At 61.0% G+C, this 16,283-nt stretch overlaps 1 protein-coding gene across 1 annotated transcript; it reads right to left on the bottom strand.

Annotated features, from left to right (window-relative positions):
* Positions 1-3,881: 3,881 nt before the first annotated feature.
* Positions 3,882-15,516, bottom strand: TM4SF4 (transmembrane 4 L six family member 4). Its single transcript, XM_056121922.1, has 5 exons — positions 15,121-15,516; positions 14,359-14,448; positions 7,222-7,358; positions 5,375-5,564; positions 3,882-4,256 (listed from the first exon to the last, which is right to left on the bottom strand). Exons 1-5 carry the CDS (start codon positions 15,292-15,294, stop codon positions 4,239-4,241), a joined length of 609 nt encoding a protein of 202 aa, XP_055977897.1. The 5' UTR covers positions 15,295-15,516; the 3' UTR covers positions 3,882-4,238.
* Positions 15,517-16,283: the final 767 nt, after the last annotated feature.

The raw sequence follows: 16,283 nt of genomic DNA on the forward strand, positions 1-16,283 counted from the left end.
CCCCAAAAACTTGGGGCAAAGTTTACCAAGAAAGTAGACAGCCAAAAGTTAGGTATATGGGAAACACACCCACAAACCAACTCCGGCTCAGCTGTATAATTGGAGGCATGGCCCCTCTCTCTCTGGTTCCTGATTGAACTGCTTAACGGCCATGATCCCAGAGACTCAGAAACGAATCTCGGAACCCAGTGGCTTTAGGTAGAAATGTGTCCGGTCCCTGCAGTAGGCTACCGGTGCTGGGCCAACCCAGGTGGGAATAGGTTTTGTGCCTTGGCCTGTTCCCACTGGCGGCCCAGTGGCCACCATCCTTCAGAGGCCACTGGATAGTCACATTTGGGCCCTCAGTGATGAGACACACAGGGCCTCACGGGATGGGGGTGGAGCCGGACTTGTCCTCCCCACCCCAACGAGACCCTGAGTCATCGCCCACGAACGGCCTCTCTGGCTCCTGATCAAGCTGCTTAACGGCCTTGATCCCAGAGACTCAGAAACAAATTTCGAAACCCAGCGGCTTTTGGCAGAAATGTTTCCGGACCCCGCAGTAGGTTACTGTTGCCAGGCCACCCCAGGGGGGAAAGGGTGCTGTCCCTCCGCCTGTTTCCTTCTGGCGGCTCGGTGGCTGTCATCCTCCAGAGGCCACTGGACAGTCAGGCTTGGGCCCGCAGTGACGAAACTTGTTGGGCCTCACTGGATGGGGGGGAGCGGGGCCTGTCCCACCCCAATGAGACCCCAAGTCATCGCCCACGAACGACCTCTCTGGCTCCTCATCAAGCTGCTCAACGTCCATGATCCCAGAGACTCAGGAGCAGATCTCAAAACCCAGTGACTTTTGGCAGAAATCCCTCCAGATTTAAGTGTTAAAATTTCGGAACTTCAAAATTCGCGGCCACTACTGTAGCCACGCGACATCATATGTTATTCATAACCAGCAATAGAACATAAATTGTCTGTTGTTGCCTTTTCAGCAGATCTGAGTGTTGGGGTAAATACCCAAATAATAATGGTGGGTCTGGTATCAAAATATTGAATGTGTTCAAAGTAGAGAGAGAGTAATGTGGAAATCATCTGCCCCACAGTTAGGGGGAGGGTGTGGGTTGGGGGTTTACTGGGGTTGTTGGGGGTGGAGAATGGGCACTGGTGAAGGCACGGGTGTTTCATTGTATGACCAAGACTTAGACACGAAAGCTTTGTAACTGCTCTCACGGTGATTCAATAAATAAAATTATAAAAAATGAAAAAAAAAGTAAGGTGGAGTTCATGCACAATTCAATCAGCTAATCAGTGGCTGAATAAATAGCAGTACTCCTACAAAAAAAAAATGAAGACGTTACTGGGCCTGCTCAAGAAAATTGATGAACAACGAATGGGAGGACAGTGTTTGTTTTTTTATACTTTTTAGTTGCATCACCGTAAGATACACAGCTCACGTCTGTCTCATGCCTGGCAGCGCCGTTAAGGGCCGGGCTCTGATCTCTTTCGCAGCCGCCCAAACGCAGACTTGGCTCCTGGCTGGGTTCCAGTTCTTTTTTTTTCCCGTTGTTTGGGTCATACCCGGCGGTGCACAGGGGTCACTCCTGGCTCATGCACTTAGGAATGACTCCTGGTGGTGCTGGGGTACCCTATGGGATGCTGGGAATTGAACCTGGGTTGGCCGCGTGCAAGGCAAACGCCCTCCCTGCTGGACTCCAGCCCCAAGGGTTCCAGTTCTTGGGGTGGGCTCTGGAATGTGTGGTTTGGGGCGACCTCTGGGGATTTCATGGGCCGGTTGTGGCTGAGAGAGCATTCCCCCGAGGCTGGATGATGCTCCCCTCTCTGGGCCCCCAGGATATTCCCAAGAGGCCATGGTGAAAAGTGGCTTAAATGAAGACCCAGGGGGGCTGGAGTGGTAGCACAGCGGGTAGGGCGTTTGCCTTGCACGTGGCCGACCTGGGTTCAATTCCCGGCATCTCATATGGATCCCCAAGCACCGCCAAGAGTGATTCCTGAGTGAGGAGCCGGGAGGAACCCCTGACGTAAAAGGGGCAGGAGGGGAGGCACACGTGGGACCAGTAAGGGGAGAGGACCCCACGGGAAGGAAACAAGTTGGATAGGGGTTATAGTTGGGAAAAGATCGAAAACCAGCGGTCTAGAGGGAATTGTGTCTGTGTGCATGTGTTATGTGAATGTGTGTGCTCGTACGTGTGTCTGCACACGTGTGCATGTGTGTACATGTGCATGTCCAGGCGTGCATGTGTGTCTGTGCATGTATGTGTGGACGTGTATACGAATGTGTGTCCCTGCGTGCATATGTGTGTGTTGTGCATGTGCGCGCGTATGTGTGTGTGACTGTCCATGTGTGCATGAGTGTGTATGCGTGTGAGCACGCAGTGTGTGTGCATGTGTGTGTATGTGCGTGCATGTGTGAGCGGTTGTGGGTGTGTGTGCATGTGTGCACGTGTGTTGCAGTTAAGGCCCCCCTCCGAGATTCTCGGGGTCTGAGTCTCCCTGTTCTTCCTCTCCGGGTCTCTGGACTGACCCTGACTTGGCTGCAGCGAAGGGAAGGCGGCAGGTCGCTGTCCCGTCCTCACTGCCTGCAGCCAGTCCGCAGGAGGGGATCAGAAGTGGCTTTATTGACGACGAAGCAAGCCTCAGTTTTCCTGCCTCCAGAGAGGCCGGGACCCTCTGGCCTGTGACTCCCCTGCCCCTTGCTGCAGCCCTGGGGGTGCTTGGGTGGGCCCCCGGGCTGGCCTGTGACGGAGCCCCTCCTCTGCGGACCCTGAGTCTCATCCAGGCCTCCGCCCCATGTTCTGAGTGCGGTGGGGGAAGGGGCTGGGAGCAGGACGGCCGTTGCGTGTCACCCAGTGTCCCCTCGGTGTTCAGTGAGCTCCACGCTCAGTCCCGTGGGGGAGCTCAGCCTCCGGGTGTGCACGTGAGGCAGCGCGAGGCAGCGGCTGGCTCTCGGGAACTGAGTGTGGGCAAGTGGCCCAGGACCGCCATGCCGACACCGACACCGCTGGGCTGGGGACCTCCCACAGGACGGCTGCGACGCTGTGCCCACGCCCAGCTCGGGAAGTGAGGCTTCTGCCTTCGTGTGTGATGCTCGTTCTGATGAGCCGCTACCTTCATCTCCGGCTGTCGGCTGCGACGCTTGCCCAGGTCGGCTGTTTCAATCGCTGGCGGGGAAGAGTCGAGAAGACGCCACTCGTCCACCCCATGATTCACTCGACCTTACTCCTATCGGTTAGTTATTCTGGCGATGCCGGGAATTGAACCCAGAACCTCACACACGCAGAGCGAGTGCTGTGCCCATCCCCAGTCCTGTTCAATTTGTTACCTCTCTCAATGCACACACTCTTTTTTCCCCTGTTTGGTTTTTTGGTTTTTGGGTCACACCCGGCGATGCACAGGGGTTACTCCTGGCTCTGCACTCAGGAATCACTCCTGGCGGTGCCCAAGGGACCATATGGGATGCTGGGGATCGAACCCGGGCTGTTTGTGCAAGACAAACACCCTACGTGCTGTGCTATGGTTCCAGCCCCACACATACACTTTTGAAGGGGGCTTGGGGCCGCGCCTGGTAGCACTCGGCTTTTTCCTGGCTCTGTGCTCAGTAATCCGCCCGGTAGAGCTCAGGGGACCAAGCCAGGCTCAGCTCATGCAAGGTGAGCCAGCACCCGAACCCTGTCCCATCTCTCAGTGCCGCTCCCCGTCCTTCTGATGACACCACCTCGAACCGTGGCACCCTAGGGGAGTTTTGACGAATGACGGCAGGGCCCAAACTCGGCCACAAGGAATACCATGGTGTTTCACCAAGACACAGCACATCAGTGATGCATGATACACCCTCAGAAGCACCCCCCCCCCACACACACATCATGAATACCAGAAACAAAACGCAGGCCTCAGTTTCTCACTTTTAATGTGCTTTCTTTCCCCGTGTTAGGTAGAACTCGCAAAGATATAAACATCTTTATTTACAAAGAGGCACAGATACATGTGACCGGGAGTCTTCCCGCTCGGAGGGAAACACAAGGAAGTTTGCTGAAACCTCTGCTCTTCGTTTCTAAACAGAAGCTCATCCCACAGAGTCTTAGCCGTTTCTGCCTACGTGACCACACTATTTTTGTTTTTTACTGGAAAGGAACAGGACGTTAGTGTCGCTGAACGCCTTGGGCAGGAGAAGGAGAGTCCGGCCTCCCACTGGCCTCGCCGGCAGCCCCAGAGGAGGGCGCACCAGCCCCTGGGCAGCTGTTTGTGGCTTAAACGGGTCCATCTCCCTGGAGGGTAGAAAGGTCACGCGTTAAGATGTGTCCCGACTCTCCCTCCCCGCCCTCTTCTTCCTGGACACGTCCCTCCTCGGCCATTACTCTCAGGAGCAAACTGCCGAGACAGGCAGCTCTGTTTGGGAACTTAATTGTTTGGTTTGGGGGTCACACCTGGCAGTGCTCAGGGCTCACTCCTGGCTCTGTGCTCAGGGTCACTCCTGGCTCTGTGCTCAGGGTCACTCCTGGCTCTGTGCTCGGGGCTGACTCCTGGCTCTGTGCTCGGGGCTGACTCCTGGCTCCTGCTCGGGGCTGACTTCTGGCTCTGTGCTCAGGGATCACTCCCGGCTCTGTGCTCAGGGCTGACTCCTGGCTCTGTTCTTAGGAATCAGTCCTGGTTGCGCCCAGGGGACCATACAGTGTCAGAGATGGAACCTGGGTCTGCCATCTGCCAGGCAAGGGCTCTACCCACTGTCCTCTCTTGGGACCTGGACGCCGGGGACGGACCCCAGTTTTCCAGCCACTCCCTTCCCCACGTGGCAGCGGGAATCTGCCTCTGGAGTGGGACCCTGTTCTGCAGGGCCCAGGGGTGGGGGCTCAGGACAGTTGTGAAAGGCACCCCCCACCCCGAGGTCCAGAAGAGGTGAGGGGCAGACAGCAGCACCCATGGGCTGTCCTGGCCACCGGGTGCCCCTGTTCTGACTGGGAACCGCCATCCACCGCTCAGCTCTTTCCAGGGCAGTGTGTGTGTGTGTGTGTGTGTGTGTGTGTGTGTCCATTTATGTGCCCCTATCACTATTTTCCTACTTCCTGCTCATCTGTTTCCTCCTCAGTTTTATCTCCTGCCATGCTGTGTTCTCGCCTAGCTGTCGGTCTGTCGGTCTGTCGCAGGCAGCCGCCTTCCTGGGCCCGGAGGCTCCTCGAGGGAGGAAACAGCCGGTTCTGTTCAGCCCCTGGGGCTGTGCTGCCCGCCTCCCCGGGGCCCTTGCACCCTGCTGCCCAGGGCCCCCTCCAGCAGCCCCCTCCCAGAGAGACAGACCCCTCCCATGCGGACAGACCCCCCCCCTGCAGACCCTCCTCCCGTGCCCGCAGCCCCCTCCCACGCAGAAGCGAGGGACAAAGTGCCAACTCACCCCGCAGCAGCCGCAACAGCCACAGTCTCCACACAGGGTGCCCAGGAGGCCATTGACCACCTGGATGGCGCAGAGGAACATCTGGACGCCCCCGATGACCAGCAGGATGGAGAAGAGGGTCAGGTTCCAGGGGATGATGTCCTGAGGTCCCTGGCACAGTTTCCACAAGTTCTTGTCAGTGAGGTAGTCCCTGTGGGCGAGGGGAGAGAGGTCCAGAGGAGGGTCCGTCTGGGGCCTGCAGCCAACGGGCGGAACCCTCCGGCACCCCAGCATCTCCGCCGACTGCGGGGCGCAGGGCTGGTGGGGGCGTGGGGGCAAGGAGCTGGAACTGGGGGGCCGTGGCGACCCTCCTACGCCCAGGGGGACGGCGGTTCACCCTGCAATGCAGTGACGGCGTCAAGGAACAGCAACTGCCCCAACGGGGAAAGCCAGACGGGGGCTCCCGACGCAGAAGACCCCGGTCGCTCGGAGGCCACCGAAGGCTCTTCAGGCCGTGCTATCTGCACCCTCCGGGGGTCGCGAGGAGGAGGAGGAGGAGGAGGAGGAGGAGGAGGAGGAGGAGGAGGAGGAGGAGGAGGAGGAGGAGGAGGAGGAGGAGGAGGAGGAGGAGGAGGATGCAGCCCTTCCCCGGCTCCCGCCGCGAGCAGAAGGGCCCGGGTCCGCGCGGCGGCGGGCCCAGCGCCCCCCGGTGCGAGCTGGCGAGGCGCGGCAGGGCTGGCCTGGCGCGTCCGGCCCGGCCCGGACCCCGAAGCGTCCCCGCCGCGAACCCCGGCCCCACCCCGGAGGCCTCCGCGGCCGCGAGGGCAGCTCGGGGACCGGCGGGGGGCGGCTGCCGGGTGCCCCGGGCGCCTCCTCCGCGCCGGCCTCCGCGCGCCCCTCGGTGCCGCCGAGTCGCGGGTCTGCTCGTCGGACCGCTCGGGGGCGGGGCTGGGGCTGGACCCCGGGCAGGGGCCGCGTCCCCCGGCCCTGGCCCGCCCCGGCACCCGCAGCCAGGCCGGACGGGGCCGGGAGGGGGCGCCCGCCGGCCGGCGCGAGGTCCGAGCTGGCAGGCGCCGCGGACCGGCGAGCGCGAGCCCGGCCGGAGCAGCCCCGCCCCGAGCCCGCGGACGCAGGTGTCGAGCGCGGCGCCTGGAGCGCGCCCCCTGGCGGACGGCTCGCGAAGGGCTCGGCGGAGGCGAGGCGTGGACGTGTGGACGGCGCGTGTCGCCCCGGGGCGGCGGGGCGGGGGCAGCGACGGGCCGGGGGCGTTGGCGGAAGCGGCTGCGGGAAGGCGGGAAGGATCGGGCAGCCCCGCGCGCGGGCCGGGGGCGGGGGCTCTGCTTGCAGCGCCGCTCCGACGCCCTCGCGGCCCCGCCCGCCCCAGAGCGCCCTCGGGCGACCCCCGGCGCCTCTGGGTGGGGGTCCAGAGAGACCAGGGCGAGGCGCTCGCCCGCGTGCTGCTGACCCGTCTGGCCCCCCACCACGTGGTCCTCGGAGCACCACTGCACGCGGCCTTGGAGCCCTCCGAGCACTGCTGGGGGCGGGGTGCTCCCGAGCACTGCAGGGCCACACCCCCAGGCCCTGCCGTCGAACCCCCCGGAGTGCTCCTTGGGGCTCCCTCCCCCAGACCACCAGGGCGGCCGCAAACCCGAGCGCACGAAAAGGCGCCCCGGCGAGGGTGGGAGCGGGTGCGACCTTCAGCAGGTCCGCGCCAGCGCCCGCCTGCCGACCGCCCTCCGGGCCCCGCGCCCCGAGCGCGCCGGGGGGGCCCCGTCTGCGGAGACCCCGTGGGGCGCCCGGTCCGGGCTGGGCCTGCAGCGGGGAGCCGTGCGCCCCCGAGCGGCGGCCGCGGGCGTTGCAGCACTCACCCGCCGCTGAAGGGGTAGCCCCAGCTGTTGTCCTGCAGGAGGCACCGTGGGCCCCTGTTGATGCCCACGGCGGAGACGGCGAAGGAGTATCCAGCGCCCAGGAAGCCGGTCACAGCGAACAGGGTGGAGGAGAGCATCTGCAAGCGAAGAGACGCGCCGCTGACGCTCTGCACGCCGGTCCCTCTGCCCGAAGGGCCGAGGTGGACAGGGGCCGCTTGGTAGAGTCCGCGGGCCTCTGGGGGCCCCTGTGCGCAGCCTGCCTGCCTAGAGGTCACCCGAGGGCGGGCTGTGGTGAGATTTGTTGGGAGACCCGGTTTTAACTCGGGGTGCTGCTGGTGGGTGCGTTAGAACAAAGTGTTTTCAAAGGGAACTGGACAGTGTTATGGTCCATCCTGAGTGTTTGGGTTTTTTTTTTTTTTGGTGGGGTTAGTGGCTCCCTAGCAGTGCTTGGGGAGAGGTCGCAGAGTTGCTGATTCTGAGGTGAGGGGGTGCTACTAGGGTCCTACCCACGGGTGCTGGGGGACAGGGGGTGCAGGGTGGGGTCTGAGTGCCAAGCACACATTCCAGCCCAAGGAAACATCTCTTCAGCCCTCCTGGGTATAATTTGTTGATTTGGGGGGGCCACACCCCGAGGTGCTCAGGGGCTAACATTGGTTTGATGCTCAGGGGTCACGCCTGGTGTGCTCGGGGCACACTATGGGGTGCTGGGAATGGAACTCGGACCACCTGCATGCAAGGCAAGTGCTCTAGCCTGTAGACCACCCCATGCCATTTAGGGCGAGGGTGCGCCCAACCGTGCTCAGGGCTGACTCTGTCTCTGTGCTCAGGGGCCAGTCCTGAAGGGGCAATGGGGTACCGGGGAGCAAACCCAGACTGGGTATAGGCGAGGCTGGGCACCTTCCCTGCCATCCTGTCTCTCCTGTCCCCCACGGGGTGGTTTTTAAACTGCGTACGAACAGGCATAGATGTTCAAGTCAAATAGGCTTTTTCTACAGACTAGCTGGGATTTGCTGGTATGTTGGCCGTGGGTTATTAATAAAATGCCTAGAGAGCAGGAGAGTTAGTACCGCAGGTAAAGCTCTTGCCTCGGATGGAGTCCATCCCAGTTCCATCCCCAGCACCCCCTGAGTTGCACCAGGAGGGATCACCAAGTGCAGGACCAGGAGGAAGCTTCTGAGCATCATCAGGTGTGGCCAAACCCTCCCCCAGAACAATTTTTTAATGCTAAGAATAAAATCATGTGTTGAAGTGTGCTTTGGTCTGAGGCAGGGGAGAAAGAAACCCCTGATTCCCCACTGGGGATGTCAGGGGCCTCTCCCACTGCTGGGGGGGGGGGGTCCCTGGTGGTCTCGGGCACCTCAGGGTCCAAGTAGCTCTGAGTTCTCATGCCCTACGGGTCCACCAGCTGGTCAGCCCTGGGGCATTGCTTGGAAGTCCCGCCCCAAATGCTTTCTGCTCTGATTGTGCGGGCTGCCCCTGCGTGTCTCTTCCTCCCTCCCTCCCTCCCTCCCTCCCACCTTCCTTCTTCCTTCCTTTCCCTCCCTCCCTCCCTCTCATCTTCCTTCCTTCCTTCCTTCCTTCCTTCCTTCCTTCCTTCCTTCCTCCCTCCCTCCCTCCCTCCCTCCCTCCCTCCCTCCCGCGCTCCCTCCCTCCCTCCCTGGAAATAGAACCAAGAATCGCACAGACACAGGCAAGTGCTCTACTGCTAAGCCACATCCCGCTCCCCAAGGAGCTTTTCTCGGATCTTCTTTGTGGAAGAAAAAATTCTTTGTGCTCAGCTCTGCCTTATGCTTGGGAGTAGGTGGTGATTTGCTACTTTCTCGCCCCGGGGTACCAACATCTCTTCCCCGTGGTTCTCATGAGAACACATGTCCGAGACGCTGCTCCAGTTCTCAGCTCGGGCTGATCTGGTTACTTCCCCACCTCTGATAGTCCCGCACACGCTAGCTAACGTGCTGTTCAGTACACACAAACACGCACAGACACACATGCACACATACACAAATGCACACACACATACACTCACATATACGCGCACAGACATGCACACACGCAGACGCACTGCCGCTAGATGCCGTTATTGCCGATCTCCCTCCGAGACGTTGTTTCTCTCACTGGAATAAAGCCTCAGAGGGAAGAGCCCCCTCCGCTTACCCGACCTTTTGTGCTTGTTTTTTGAGAAAGCAGGAAAGTTTAGGGGGGGAGAGGAGGAGGGGGAACAGGGAGTGCCCGGTGGGGCGAGCTTAGTCTCTGACTGTGGCCCCCTGCCCTGGCCTTCTGACAGTTTGTCGGGAACCAATGAAGAGCCTCGAGGAGACTGTGGAGTTGGCCCAGGACACTCGGGCTGCGCCCACTGCCGCATCCTGGGGGCCAATCTCTGGCCTCAGCTCCCTGCTCAGCAGAAGAAGGGGTGGCTGGTCCTAGAAGCTTCCATCAGCCCAAACCGGCCAAGCTTTCAACACCCGCTGGCTGGGCTGTGGGAAGTGTGGTGCACGGAGGAGCTGGGGAAAGGGTTTGGACCCGCCCGGTCCTCCCAGGCCGTGCGAGAGCCCAGGCGCAGACCCGGCCTGTTCGGGCACATCTGAGAGGAAAGCCAGCCAAGCGGGAGATGGGACGGTGCTTAGCAGACGGCGGGGCTGCCCAGGACCCATGTTCCCCGGGAGCACCTCTCCCAGCAGCCTCGCGGGGAGCACCATGAAACTCAGTCATGCGCGGGAGGTTTCTAGGAACCCCGACTGAACAGGCAGCACCCTGGGTTCGAGGCCAGAGGCCTCATGCTCCAGTTGGTGGCACTGGCCTGGATAATTCCAATTTCTCCAGGGCTCCTGCGACTGCATATCTCAGGGAAAGTCAGCCTGCGGGGGGCTGCAGGGAGCGAGTGACGCTGACGGGGGTCCTGGGTTTGCTCGGTCCCGGCACCAAATGGGGAACAACCCCGGCCCCCACCGAGTCAGGGGAGCCCCCGAGTCCTGCGAGTGTGCCCCCAGGACAGAAACAAAGAGAAGTGTTCTTGAGGTCGCCTCATGGGTGAGGGGTGGGCTCCCTGGCAGAGCACCTGCCGTGTGTGCGCGTGTGTGTTTGTGTGTGAGTGTATGTGAGTGTGTGGCTGTGTGAGTGTGAGTGTGTGTGAACGTGTGAGTGTGTAAGTGTGTGAGTGTGTTTGAACGAATGTGAGTGAGTGTGTGAGTGTGAGATTGTGTGTGAGTGTGTGTGAATATGGGTGACTGTCAGTGTGTGTGTACGTGTGTTGTGAATGTGTGTGCGCGTGACTGTATGGGTGTGAATGTGACTGTGTGTGAGTGTGTGTGATCGAGTGTATGTGTGAGCGTGTGTGTGTATCCAAGCACGTGCCTCGGTTCTCTCAACTGCAAGCCAGAGGAAAGAGCAAAAGTGGCCAAAGCAGCAGCAGCGACAGTAAAGCGAAGGAAGCAAACAGAACTCCTGAGGGGGGAGACCTGAGCCCCCGATGCGTCCCCGAGTCACGAGAACCGGGAACAGGAGCAGGCGAGACTGTGCGGAGCGCAGCCGTTCGCCTTGCCACGGCCTAGCCAGGTTCGAGCCCGGCTTCCAGGGCCCTCTGAGCCCACCAGGAGCCAGGGAAGCCCCGAGCACCGGGTATGGCCCCACGCAGCGAAGACAAGAGCCATGGACCCGGCGGCCTGGGAGGAGCCGCTTCGCCCAGCAGGGAGGAAGGAGAGCCGGCATCGCTGAGCACGGACAGGCCTGGGTGTGGGTGCGAGTGTGTGTGGGTGTGAGTGTGCGAGTGTGTGTGGGTGTGAGTGTGCGAGTGTGTGTGTGTGGGTATGCGAGGTCTGAGCCGCGCCTCCTCCCCTTGCTGCAGGCTTCCTCCGCGTGCAGAAGGCCAGTCCACCCTGCCTGAGGAGCCGCCGGACTTGGGCCCAAGCACCCCGGCCTCTCTGCCTCTCCCCAGTCCCGCGGAGTTCCCACGACACTGGCAGGCTCCGGTGGATGTCCTTATCAGTTTCGATGTTTTTATCGGCCTTCCTCGTTCCTCCCGCAACCAGGAGGGACGGGATCCAAGCCAGCAGGCCGGCCGGAGACACACGTGCCTGACTCACCTTGTGGTCCCTGAGCACTGTTTGGGAAGACCCCCCCCCCATCCCGTCCCGTGCCCCGCCGTCATAAGCAAACATGCGGATCAGCTGGGGAAATTGGGTGCCGACCCAAGGCGCTGGGCCCCGCTTCCATCTCGGCTTCCCCTGCTCTCTGAGCGCTTCTGGGTGCACCCCCACACCGCCCCCCAAAACCCAAGTATTCAAAATCACACAAAGAGCCATCTCAAAGTGCACAGCTTACACACACGCACACACACACATACACACAACACTCTCTCTCTTGCTTTCTCTCTCGCTCTCGTCCTCTCTCTCCCTCCCTGGTTGGAAGCAACGTCCCCTCTCTTTTCTGCGTCCACATCTCTGTCCCTCTCAGGTTCCACCTGCTGCCTCTGCTACGTGTCCAGCCAGCCTGATGGAGGAGGCGCTGGGGTGGGATGAAAGGAAAACCGCAGGGCCTTGCGTCAGGACCGGGCTGGGCTCGGGAGTCTGAGTGCTCGGGCCATTTCCCCTTAGGGCTGAAGGGACCAGACTCGCCACCTTGCTGGGCTTGGGGGGAGCAGGGCCTGCTGTCTAGGGGGGGGGGGCGCTGACCGCCATTGACCTCTGACCACCGGAACTAGAGGGCGTGGGTGGGAGAGAAGGCACAGGCTCCATCGGGTGTGGCACTGGAGGCTCTGGCTCCAGCACACCCCAGCATCAAGCCTTGCCGTCTACAGAATTAGGACAAGCACCAGTGGGGAGCAGAGAGACAGACAGACAGACAGACAGAGAGAGAGACTGAGAGAGACAGAGAGACAAACAGAGAATCAGAGACGGAGACAGAGGACAGAGGCAGGAGGGGACTGGAAAGAAGAAAGGAAGGAAGACGGGAAAGGAAAGCGCAGAAGGAAAGAAGGAAGGAGGAAAAGAGGAAAGACTGTGGAAAAAAAGGAAAAAAGGAAGAAGGGAAGGGAGGGAAAAAGGTATGGAGAGGAAGAGACAAAGAGAGAGAGAAAGGGAGAAAGAAGGGGAGAGAGAAAGAAAGAAAGAAAGAAAGAAAGAAAGAAAGAAAGAAAGAAAGAGAGAAAGGAAGAAAAAAGGGAGAGAGCAATGAAGGAAGGAAGGAAGGAAGGAAGGAAGGAAGGAAGGAAGGAAGGAAGGAAGGAAGAGGAAAAGAGCCTAGATTCATTTCCAACCTTTTTTTGGAAGAAAAAAACCCAACAACTGCAATTTTACGGGCCCGAGTGGTCATCCCAGTGGGTCAGCGCTTGCCTTGCGTGTGGCCGACTGTGGCCCCAGTTCAGTTCCCAGCCCCTGCGCCCCTCCAGGGCCCCTGGGCGCAGTGACCTTGACCAAGTGCTGGGTGTGCCCCGCTCCTCCCGGGCCCCATATCCGGTGTGGACTCCTCCAGGCTTTCAGGGTGGGGACTGATAAAGAAAAGGCCGATGCCAGATGCCAGCCCGTCCCTCTGCGGTGGGGTGGGGTCCCAGACCCTGGGGGAGGTGGCATTGCCCTCTGTCCAGCCTGGCCCCATGGCACAGGCACCGGGCGTGGCGCCAACTGCCCACCGGGATGAGGAGGCAGCTCAGGCTCGCCGCAAGGGTCGGGTCACTGGTGGACAAGCAAGCCTCGGGGACACGGGCAGCCGGCGGCTGGTCCCCAGCCTCAGTGGCTCCCATCCCCCTTCCTCTGAGCCCCCACCCGATTCTATTCTCTCAGCATCTGGAAGTGAAGAGCTGCACGCCCAACGCCCGCGTGTCCTCAGTGCCTCACCCCGCGCGGAAAGGGAAACGCTTCCTGTCCCCCGGGAAGAGCGGGACTGAGTCTTCTGCACCCAAGATCCTTCCTGAGGCCTTTCACAGTGCAGAGCTGACCCAAAAAGCGGGTCTGAAATTTCCACCTTCTGGAAGATTCTGGCTCGTTCCCAACTTGGGGGCTCCTTCGCCCCTGGCTGCTGTGTCTCCCGGGCGGGCGGAGGCTGGAGGTGCGGGTGGCCAGCTGCCTGGCCTCCTGGCCCCTCTTGGCCCCGTTCCTCCTGCTCACCTGCTCCCCGTTGGGGAGGCCAGCCCGTGGCTCCCTCCAGGGAAAGGGAAGCCCGGGGCTGGAGCGATAGCACAGAGGGGAGGGCGTTTGCCTTGCACGCAGCCGACCCGGGTTCAATTCCCAGCATCCCACGTGGTCCCCTGAGCACCTCCAGGAGTGATTCCTGAGTGCAGAGCCAGGAGTAAGCCCTGTGTAACGCCGGGTGTGACCCCCCTCCCCAAAAGAAGAAAAGGGAAGCCCGAAGCCAGAGCGGCTGAGAGTGGGGAGGGTGGAGTGGACACCCTGGGGTCCCCCTTGCCCTCCCTCAGCTGTCCTGTTCGGGTGAGGCCTTGGGGAGGCCAGAGAGGTCAATGATTGGGGTCACAGGGCATTTGGGTGTCCAAGGAAGTACGGAAGTAGAAGCACCCCCCCCCCCACGACACACACACACCAGCGTTTCTCACCTAGGGGTGTGTGTGTGCCTCCCTGTTCATTCCATGCGTCCCACCTGGGAAATTGTGTACACGGGGAGGTGGGGATCATGGCCCAGATGAGGGGTCTCAGGAGTGAAATGAGGCTGGAAGGGGCCACAGCCAGTAGAGGCTGAGCGACACGCTGGTTTACACGCCCCGGCAGCCCTCAGCTCTGCGTCCCCCTGGACGGGGCCTTGACAGCCAGGCCCCTAAGTAGGACCCAAGTGAAGACCCCCTTCTTTCCAGACACAATGCCAGTGAGAGTCCCGGCCAGTGGGAGCGAGGGCGCAGCGGGAAGGGCCTTGGCTCTTCTATTCCCGACAGCCCCCTGGGGTCTCCCTGAAGCCCGCTGGGAGTCAGCCAGGAGGAAGCCTGAGCACCTCCAGGGGTGGCCCCCAAACAGAGCAAAACAAAGCCCACCTGGACCCCGCCAGGCTGCCCCAGAGCCCTGCCAGACTGGCTCCTGGCTTGTTGCCCCACCTGAAGGTGCCGTGGGCCTAGGGGCAGCCTCTCGCACCCCTAGGGGCCCAGAGTGCCTGGGGGCAGCCTCCCTGCCCCCCTGGGGGCTCGAGCACCCGCACACTCACCGCGAAGCGCTTCCCGCAGCTCTCGTTCCCGCAGCAGCCACAGCAGTCATTGTTCTTCAGACCCAGGAAGACCAGTGCCGGGAAGATCATCTGCCCACAGAGAAGCAGCTCAGGGCAGGAGGGGGCAGAGGGGGCAGGGAGGGGGCAGCGGGCTGCGGGGAGGCGACCTGACCTTGGCCTGAGATGGGGTCTCCCTCCACCTCCACCCAGCCCCACTGCCGGAGCTTCCGAGGAGATGACGGGGGTGCACCAGGCCGCCAGGGTGCTGGCGGGGGGACTGGCCCCGCGGAGGCCCCTGGGCACTGGGGCTCGGGGAGGGCGACTCTGCCCCCCCCCCCCCCCCCGCTCTGTCTGTCAGAGGAAGCACTTAGGTGGCTCCATACCACGCAAGGTAGGGGTGGACGTGAGCGAGGCGCCGGGCTGAGGCCGGGGGCAGACATGACCTTGTCCGGGAAGGGACAGGCTCGGGTGATGCAATGCTGGGCCTCGCCACTGACTTTCCGCCCATGCATAAGGTCATTTAAAATCATGCCACTGTGAGGGTTGGGCGAGGGGTGCACGCACACCTGGAGGTGCTCAGGGCTGACTCCTGGCTCTGTGCTCAGGCATCACACCTGGCGGGGCTCAAGGGACCCTGTGGGGTGCCCGGGATCGGACTGGGAAGGACCGTGGGCGAAAGAACCCCCAAACGCTCTCTCCCACCTCGGGAGCTGTGGGGTTCCAAAGGGTGGGGTGGGGAACCCAAGGGGTCCACATACTCACCAGCACCCCACTCCCCAAGATGCCTCCGAAGTACCAGACCTCATCGGACAGGTGGTCCTTATTGTCCAGCGCCTTTCCTCCCGGGAAGAACAGGAGGACGTTTGCCAGGAAGCCGCCCACGGCCAGGGGGATGAGGGCCCAGCCCAGGCACTTGGCACAGGAGCCCGTGCACATGTTGGGGCGGGTGGGAAAGATCTGAGATCCAAGCGCCTCCCTGGCCTCCTTCACGAGGTGACTTCAGGCCCCCTTGACCAGGGTGTCCCAGGAGTGACCGGTCAATCCCCTGTCTGCAGCGGTGAGCGTGGAAGGCAGGGGACACACAGGCGCGTCTCGAGTCAGGCGGGGCCGCAGCATGGACATTTATATACCCTCTCTGACCTGAAGTCCGTTTTCTTTTTTTTCCCCCTCTGTCAATGAGATTACACTCAGATCATTTTTTGCCATGGAGACCAATAACCCCTGTTAATCATCCACCAGCACCGAGGCGAGCCTTGTTATTAGCCAGAGACAGGACAGGAGCAAAGAGCACTTAGGACGCCTGTGCCTTTAAGCTGACCAGACCCCTGCCCGAATTAAGAAGTATTCCGCACTCATGCTCCTCTTGCTCTGCATAAACCAGGGGGTCACGAGGGTCCTTCCACCCAAATCAGCTCTCGTGTGTGTCCCTGTCTTTCTCCGGACCTGCCGCTAAAGGTCACCCTCACCAGCCATGGATCCCTCCCTATGGAAATCAGACCCCGAGGGGCTGATATTCAGCCTGCAGGAAGTTTTTTTGAGCAACATATTCAAAGCTCTCTTCTTTTTTTAATTGATCGATGTTTCCATCTCTGTACCTGTGACTTGGGGTTTTGTCTCCTTCCTTATCTGGAGTGATCGGATTAGCACAAATAAAGAAAGAAATGATAAGCTTTTCCCAACTGGCTTGTCCAGTTCTATCTTCCATGTAAGAAAACCGCTGGGCTGGAGAGACAGTCAGGGGCTGAGGCACTTGCCTTGCAGGTGGAGCCGACCCCTGTTTGAGCCGGATGCCTCATATGGTTCTCCAGCACCTTCAGAAGAGATCTCTGAGCACAGAGCCAGGAGGAACCCTGTGCGCCACTGGCTTTGAACCCAAAAACCAAAAGAAAGGAAAAAAGAAAAGAATGCCTTCACCATGAGCAGGG

The sequence above is a fragment of the Sorex fumeus genome, unplaced genomic scaffold (assembly GCF_029834395.1).
Source record: "Sorex fumeus unplaced genomic scaffold, SorFum_2.1 ptg000044l, whole genome shotgun sequence".
NCBI classification, from domain to species: domain Eukaryota; kingdom Metazoa; phylum Chordata; class Mammalia; order Eulipotyphla; family Soricidae; genus Sorex; species Sorex fumeus.

What these genes read in the sequence shown, in the direction of transcription:
- TM4SF4 (XM_056121922.1), bottom strand. Translation starts at nt 15,294, where the DNA reads ATGTGCACGGGCTCCTGTGCCAAGTGCCTGGGCTGGGCCCTCATCCCC. An exon ending in GCTGCGGGAAGCGCTTCGCG is followed by an intron (nt 7,359 to 14,358) that starts GTGAGTGTGCGG and finishes CTTCGCTTGCAG; the next exon opens with ATGCTCTCCTCCACCCTGTT. An exon ending in GGCTACCCCTTCAGCGGCGG is followed by an intron (nt 5,565 to 7,221) that starts GTGAGTGCTGCA and finishes CCTCGCCCACAG; the next exon opens with GGACTACCTCACTGACAAGA.